Genomic DNA, 8,302 nt, shown 5'->3' with positions numbered 1-8,302 from the left:
TCCCAAAATAGGCTGCTAGGTACTTCAGCTCACCACAAATGCCTGCTAAGAAGTTGTACTTAAAAGACTGAAAAGGTACACAAATGTAAATGAATTTGAAGTATAAGTGGAACAAGTAGCAGTTCCCTTCCTTCCATCCCAGGAATCTTCAGATGGAATGGCTCTTTCTGACTTTAATCTCCTGGCACAGGTATGCGAGTCAGCAAACCCAAAAATGATGCACCAAAGATAGAAGAACGATGGGGGAAAGTTTCCCATTTACCTTTTTCCCTATCTGTGTCCCTCCTACTCATCCACCTTCCAGTCCATTAACCTGTGGGCCTGTGTCCCAGCTACTGACACCCTGAAGAAGACACACTAATGGAACAGGGGTATTTGTTTTTCTCACTAATGACAATGAGTGTTGGCTTCTCCCATCCTAGCCTGCCACCTTGGCCAAGTATGCTGGAATTCTGTCAATACTAGACTACTTCTGAATCATGGGATAGGTAGAAAGTTTTCCCATGCTCTGTCCTGCCATCAGTGAAAATGAGTGAAAAGGAGGGGGTAGATTTTTTCCATACTGTTTCACTGCTGCTGCTGGCTAGATTTTATCCCTCATGTCAGCAAAAGTGTGAACAGGCCAGTGGGCAGGATGGCACAATATAGTCATTGGCAAGATGGGAGTCCATGGAATCACACACATCAGGAAAGCCAATGATAATAGCTTTTTATTTTTTAAGAGGTTTTGAGTAGGGAAGGGAGGGGAGGGAAGGACCTCTCTTGGCTAATGTCTGCAAAGCACCATTAGGCCCTAAAAAAGGAACTTGGGGAGTTCAGGGATGAGTGCCTTCTCTTCATCCCTGGGACATAAGAAGCAAACATTCCCCACTAAAAGGTTTTGGTTTTATTTTGTTTCTAATCTTTAAGATACACACATCTTCAAGTCATTCCTTCGGCTGCACTGCTTCTAATAAATCTGCAACACATTCCTTGCCTTGGGGCTGTTTTCACGATCATTTTCATTCTTCTTTTAAAAAAAGTAAAACCAAGTATATGGCTCCACTGACTATCCACACTGCCTGCTTTCTTCCATTTAACTTCAGTGTGTTGGTCTCCCAGGATGGAAACAGACATTTTCTGTAGAGTATGATCAGCTGGGCCATAATATGTTGTGGCACAGCTGATAGTCCTCCACATATGCCTGCAGATATCGCTGGTTGCCATACCTCAGTCTGGGGCTTGCAGGTATGCCCCTCTATGTTGGAGCATGGGGGAATCCTCTGCTGGTGTTTTTCCCCAGCGTGCCTGCAAACACAAAGGCGGGAACTCCCACAGAGGTTCCCCACTCCCTGCTTGCAGATACATCTGCAGATGAATCCCTCTGAAGGGGACCCCACAAATGCTCAAATTTGTGGCTGTGACAGAAAGTACTAATAAACTGGACCACTTTATTGCAGCCCATATTTGGTTATGGTGAGAGAGCACAGGCAAGCTGAGGCTGCCTGTGCTCTCCAGCTGCCCAGGGCAAGAGCTCTATGGGCTTTAGAAGTCTGCTCTTGCACACACTGAGAATTCCTGGGCAGGATCAGGCTCTTTGGGCTTTGGGAGTGCCTGCCTCAATTTCTCTGTTTACCCAAATCCATCCCAGGGATCTCCAGGGATGGACACATCTGGGTAATGAGGGAAAGTTGGAGTTGTGCCCCTTGCAGCAGTGATATGCATGTTGAGGTAATCCCTCCGCAAGGGATTTACCTGGCAGGTATGTGCCTGCAAACATGGAGGGGGGGGGGACAGCCTCATAGCAAATCCCCTCTCCATATCTGCAGCCTGAGCACAGGACTGTTGCCAAATTTGAGTGTTTTTGGTGAGATGGAAGGTAGGGATGTCTGTTTACTTTCACTTCGGGCTACTATAAAAAAAGTTATGGTGGCACAAAGGTGATGTCTGTTTCCACTCTTAGGTTGCCTGTAGATAGGTGGGGATGCTGCTCCAACGTGCTGTAAATACAGTGTGTTGAAGTAGACTCAATTAATCCCTAGAATTGAGTCTGCTGGAGTGCACTAATAGGCTTTAGTAAAAGCACCCCTGGCCATCATTTTGAAGAGTGGGATGCTGAAAACTTGGGACACTGTGGGCACTTGAATTAGAGTGGCTTGTGGAACCACTCTAATTAAAGCACTCCCTCTCCCCCAGCCCTGGAGCATGTGTAAAGATGCCACTAGAATGCAAATTATTTGGGACAGTCTTTATGGCCAGAATATTCAAATTTGGGGTCCTAAAGTTGAACGCCTAGGTCTGTATTATATTCAGACAGCTATATAACCACAGCTTGATTTACAAAAATGCTGAGCACCTAACAAAGGGTATCTATGGGTGCTCGGCACCTTTGAAAATCAAACTCCTCTTATTTAGGTTGTGTAAAATGATGCAGATATATTTGAAAAATTTAACTTGATTCATATCTAAATCCTAGTTGGGAGGCAGATTTATGAGGTTCCATTATTCACATGAATAAATTTCTTCTTGAGCAAATTCAGATTAATATCTACATTTTAGACACAAATACAAGAGACTATGCAAGTCCTTCAAATGATACTATGCAATAGCAACATTTTACATGTTTATGAAATGAATGTATTGAACATTATGGTCTCCAGTTTCATTTCACTTGTTACCCTTCATTGCGGTCATTGCCACAAATGAATTAGTAACTGGCGTGTGTGTCCATACATGTATGATTCTATTTCAGGTAGATGAGATTAGATTCCCAAAGCAGTTACCATGTCATGGCTTTGACTAATCTTCTGGGGAATATTACTAGAAGTCTTTTCACCTACTGAATTAGTTGTTGTATTTTTAACTGTAAATATCATCATTGATTGTTAATTCAAGTAATAAGTATGAGAAAGCATACCCTACCAGTTCTACTTTTTGTTACAGATAGGTACTTCTGCTTGACAGACCATAGTGATCTGCTGCACGGTTTAATTTTAGCAAACTGGGAAAGCAGGAAACTAATATTTCATTCTCTTCACAGAATGATGTTTGTCTCCTGGCTGGAAATTGATTTCTAGAGGTCAATGGTATGATACAAAACGTGCTTCAATGAATGTATGAGAAAAGTGAATAAAATGTTGGGATAACATTAAAAATCAAACTTCAAAATATTAATTAATAATTATTATCATTATTCACCCAGCTCTACTAAATACAATATAGGATACCTTTGATTTTGCAAGACGTTCTATATTGTCAGTGGGATCAGACCCCATGGATAGAAAACAAGTCAAAGGTGTTCGACAATCACTTTCAGTCCACATAACTTCCATGTCCAGGATAAATCCTTCTGCATACTTTATGCCCAGGGACTCTGCAATGTAGTGCCGAGCCTGCAACATTTATTTTCAAACATGAATAAAGCATCTTACTTGCATACACTATACCTATATCAACACAAAGAGCACAACCCCATGTTCAGTAAAATGGAATTCATTGATGGTTGCCTTGGGCTAGATGGAAGAATGTAATTTTTCACTTTAATTTTCAAAGTAACAGAAGTTATAGTCCTTCACTTATTATAGCTTCTACTGGAAAGGTTTTAACCAAAGTCTTCCTTTCTTGGGAAAGTGTTGCCACTGTCCATGACCCTTGGGCTATTCCTCTTCTCCTCCAAATAATGGAACCCATTTGTTTTCTATCTATAAAACTCTGGAGTCTGGCCATGCTTCTGATGTCCTCATTTCACATGAACACACCCAAAAGCAACTAGAAACTAAATTCTCTTTGACACATGAAGCATAAGCCTTCCGACAGCCTTTTCAGCTATCTTAGCTATACATACATTTTCTAAAGAGTGCGTTATAAAAGGATCCAGAAGAAATTATTTTGAGGTAGGATAGACTGAAAGAGAACGCAGTTCCAGAAACCAGAAAGGACACCATCAGGTAATAAATTTTCTACTATAGAGCATGACATCCCCCAGTTCCAGACATATGTACAATAGTGAACAATAGGGAAAAGTAGCTGGGAAGGAGAGATAAGTAGTTTAATGGCACAAGATTACCCCCTTTCTCCAATAATTAGTGTAATTAAACTATGAAGGGCCCAACATTCAGAGCACATTTCTGTTGAAAGATGTTTCTGCACTGTTGGCCTCCTGCACTGTCTTATAAAAGTGTTGATTGATGACAAAGGGCAGCTTTTCAGTCTCCTTGTGAGGGGCCTAATGTTTTTTTCTCCTCAGGATGCATGTTAGACAGATTCTGATCCCTTTTAGAATTGATTAATTCACAGCTGCATAGAACTCAATGATATAGTTAAGCGGCCTGACTATGTAAAAGTTGGAATCTTTCAGGCCCAGAAGCACATAGTGACAGAAAATTAATGAAGCCTTTTTTTCTGAACTGCACAGTCCAACTAATGTACGCTGTAAATGCTCTCCTCATTTCTAGCATATGAGAAGATCTTCTTTTATCAGGATGGATGATCTCCTGTGATATATGAAACAAACGGTATACCTTTGAAATGGATGATTCTGGAGTTTGTAAAGTGACATTGTCCTCATGGAAGACAGAGTCAGACTTGTCCTTTCAGAGTGAAAATTTTGGAACCTTTTCTTGCTGACCTTTCAATCTGAGCTCCTTGTCCTCTACTATGGCATTGGACAGGATATAGAAGGAAATATTCCCAAAGGAGCCCAGATCTTCATAATGGAAGGAAGGAAATTTCAAAATATTGGATTCTTAAATACAATTACTGACTTGAGGATGCAAGAGGAACTCTGGAGATTTGGGTGATTTTCTTGGCAGACTGAGCCAGGGAATTTTGGATTTGTTGTCAAAGATTCTTTGATCAAAGGGAACAGAATTGCCTCTTGGGGCCTAAATGCAGAAAAGATCTGAAGCTCCCTTGTAGAATTTTCTCTTGAAGACTCTTGCCTGGATATAGGCCCCAATGGGCCTTTCAGACTGAATTCCTTCCACTGGTAGAGTGTGAGTCTATGGGTTTGAAACAATTTGGGTAGATATAGCTTCCCTTCTCAAGGTCCCCGCTACTCTACCCTGTCATATATGCCATCCTGAGCAATGGGGAGAAAGTGAAAGAGGAATTTAGCAATATTGTTTAAAGGAACAGCCCTTAAAAATGTTGTCCCCTAAATTAAACACAACGGTTATACACAAAGTTAAATTTAAAAGCTGTGGTGTTTACAAATACAGTAGGAGATCTAAGATGCTGTACATAAGCTTGGCTGAAAAATGGAAGAGATCCTTATGGACAAGTCTGATCAAAGAATCATAGAGTTAAAAGAGATCTCAAGACTGGTCTAGTTCAACCCATTGCATAGATACAGGATGTGATACTTCTATACTTACACCTAGACAGATGCTTTTCCAGTCTTTCTTGAAAAGCTCCAATGACAGATATTCCACAATATCCCTGGGCAGCTTGTTCCACTGTCCTACTGCTCTGACAGCTAGGAAGTTTGTCATCAGATTTAATTTAAACCTCATTTGTTGTAACTTAAACCCATTGCCTCATGTTCCTTTCTTTGTGGGAAAGCCTTTCAAATATTAGAAAACTGCTGTCATGTCTCCCATGAATATCCTTTTTTCCAAACAAAAATATCTGGTTCTCTTAACCTTTCCTGGTATAGTTTGCAGCCTAATCCCTTAACTATTTTTATTGTTCATCTTAGGATCCTGTCTGGGGTTTTCTACATCTTTCTTAAGTTGCAGAGTCCAGAACTGTACACAGTACTATAGCTAATACCTACATTACGCTGTGGCACCTTTGAAAGGATCTCAAGGCACCCCAAGGTGCCATGGCACCCAGGTTGAGAATCAGTGATCTAGAGGGTCGCAGAAGTTTTACAAGCTTCAGAACCATACTGCACAGTTGTGCTGCTCTAGAAAACTGATATCTCTACCTAATATAAAAGGTGATATAACATTTCTGACATACTTTACTTAATAGCTGTGTTTTTCTTTTTATTATAACTAGCCATGTAAAATAGACCCTTAGAATATTTTCAAACATTCAGAACTGTTTTTCTTGAGTCACATATTTTGTCGTTTAATACATTTTGGATTAGCTGAGGCCTTATGGTTAAAATTCTCCCATTACACTTCTCTTCTTTACCTGAGCAATGGTATGATCAGGACACCAACTGCGGATAAGGAGCAGTTTACGAAATGTGTCCAATAAACTGTCATAACCATCTGGAATAGGAGTCTCTTCAGGAGCTTTTTCATCAAACCAAGCTTTCCAAGCCTTCTCATTTCTTCCAACTTGCCCCAGAAGCTGGTTAAAGGGGTTCAGATTAGATAACTGTACAAGGTTGAGCCATGTCATGTCAAGGATCCAGTTTTTTGGTTTTGGTTCCACAGAATTCAGATCCAAACTTGCACCTCCTGCAACATGAAAAACATCATCAAAGAAGGAAATAATTATTTAAAGCTAAGTCATAGGTGAGCATAAGTATTGATTTCTTCCCTTTTGGTGCTATCAATTTTATGGGGTTTTCAAATACTGATATAGGTTTTGGCATTGAGTAACTATTTAGTGAATTGAATTAGTCTGAATAAGAATCACATTTTTCACAGACCCCTGGCAGATATTAAAATAATTTTGTGATGGGACCTGATCCCCCATTCCAACAATTGTTCCTCCTGCCATGCTTTGCAAGATGCATCATAGCTAGGGCCAAGAGACCAATCCCAATTATGCCATTATTTTAATGGGAACTTTGCAACCTTGCAATTCAGGTTAGCAAGGTTTCCATCCAGGAGAGCTCATGAGCTGAAGCTGGGGAGCTTAACCCTCCCCAGCACTGGCAACCCAGACCTGCTGGTTGGCTGCCTAGCCATGCAGCTCTGAGTAAACTGCAGGGCAAGGCATATTGCAGTTTTTGGTCACAGTGAGCCCTGCAGCAACCCAGCATGGTGCTTACCTGTCCTGGATATGCAGTTCACTGTGACCTGGCACTCTGCCCAGCTGATGGGCTTTCTGGACTTCTACAGGCTGAGACCTACATGGTATAGTCTTCTGATATAGGGGGAGCTCATCAGCTGATGGTCTTTCTAGGCAGCAGCTAAAAGCACAAGATGCAGCCCCATATACCACATGGCTGTCAGCCAAGCTCTGCCATGTAACCAGCATCAAGCTGTGTGGCAGGGGCTACTCCATTACATGTTCAGTTTGAAACATGATGGAAACCAGCCACAAAAATTTCCACATATTTTATTTTGTGGAACATAATTTGTTCCATATAATTTATTTCATCATGCCATTAATATCTTGAATGTATGGCAGGACTACTCTTTATGGTGCAATTAACAGGTTAATCACATTGTAAGTGTAATAACTTCCAGGATCCACAGTCTCCAAAATATGGAGTGGTAGGAAAGATAGTTTTATAACTGACACTGGAGAAAGAGTCAAAAGAGCTGAGCTCCCCTGCTGACTGGGGAATGCACAATACCTGCTGAAGGGTATTAGTTGAAGCCTGCCACCATCCCATAGGGATGGTACGTTTTAGGCTTCATTTTTCTCATCTGCAAGGAAACACAAGTTCCATTCTCTTCACAGGTGGTGCCACATACATGCTTGCTTGCCAGAAAGCATAGTGCCTGTATCCATATCCAGCACCTTAGACTCTCAGTTAATAAACTGAACCCTTAACTAATGTTTGGAAAATACACCAAAATTATTGTTTGGAAAGTATAGCATACATACAAGATCCTGTTAATATAATTATTGACAAGTGTGTTTTGACACTTTATGGATATATGGAAATGGACACACTTTAGGATAAATTACCTTTGATGAGCGTCTGAAACTCATTGTGAGTGATTTTTTTGGCCTGCAAGTCAATCTTCAATGTCATGAGCAACGTGAATAGGAACTTGTGATTTTCATACAGCCCTCGTACTGTATACTTGAATACTTCATAGGTGAGGTGCTCAATTATGTTGGCTACTCGCTTGGCTGTGATCTGAGATTTCACTGATCTTTCAACAGACAGGTCAAAAATCCCAAGGAACTGCCTTAAAGATGTCTGGTACATTACATTTACCAAACTCATTTCCACAATTAGGAAATAAAGGATGCTGCCGCGACTAGCAACTGGACGGTATTCTTCCCGTGCAGTATTGATTTTCACCTCTGTCTCTGCCGCAGTATTTAATTTTTCACTGACCTTAAAATTAATTGAAAAGACCACATAAATTAAGTTGTGTCATTTGCAATTTATATGGCAAATATAAATAAAGGTGTTGATTCAGAAGGTAACTGTATTTAGATTTTCTGTTGTATTGGAAGA

At 40.6% G+C, this 8,302-nt stretch overlaps 1 protein-coding gene across 1 annotated transcript in view; it reads right to left on the bottom strand.

Moving 5' to 3' along the window:
- Positions 1-8,302, bottom strand: part of LOC102384022 (dynein heavy chain 5, axonemal-like) — a 303,673-nt gene that overhangs the window by 54,333 nt on the left and 241,038 nt on the right. The window contains exons 66-68 of the mRNA XM_025201485.1: positions 7,801-8,179; positions 6,121-6,392; positions 3,207-3,371 (exon numbers count right to left, since the gene is read on the bottom strand). Of these exons, the coding sequence (XP_025057270.1) occupies positions 3,207-3,371; positions 6,121-6,392; positions 7,801-8,179 (816 nt within the window). The remainder of the gene's footprint in view (positions 1-3,206; positions 3,372-6,120; positions 6,393-7,800; positions 8,180-8,302) is intronic.

The sequence above is a fragment of the Alligator sinensis genome, unplaced genomic scaffold (genome assembly GCF_000455745.1).
Source record: "Alligator sinensis unplaced genomic scaffold, ASM45574v1 scaffold386_1, whole genome shotgun sequence".
In the NCBI taxonomy this organism is placed as follows: Eukaryota; Metazoa; Chordata; order Crocodylia; family Alligatoridae; genus Alligator; species Alligator sinensis.
Note: the sequence above shows the minus strand (reverse complement) of the source record. Positions and strands in the feature narration are given on the sequence as shown.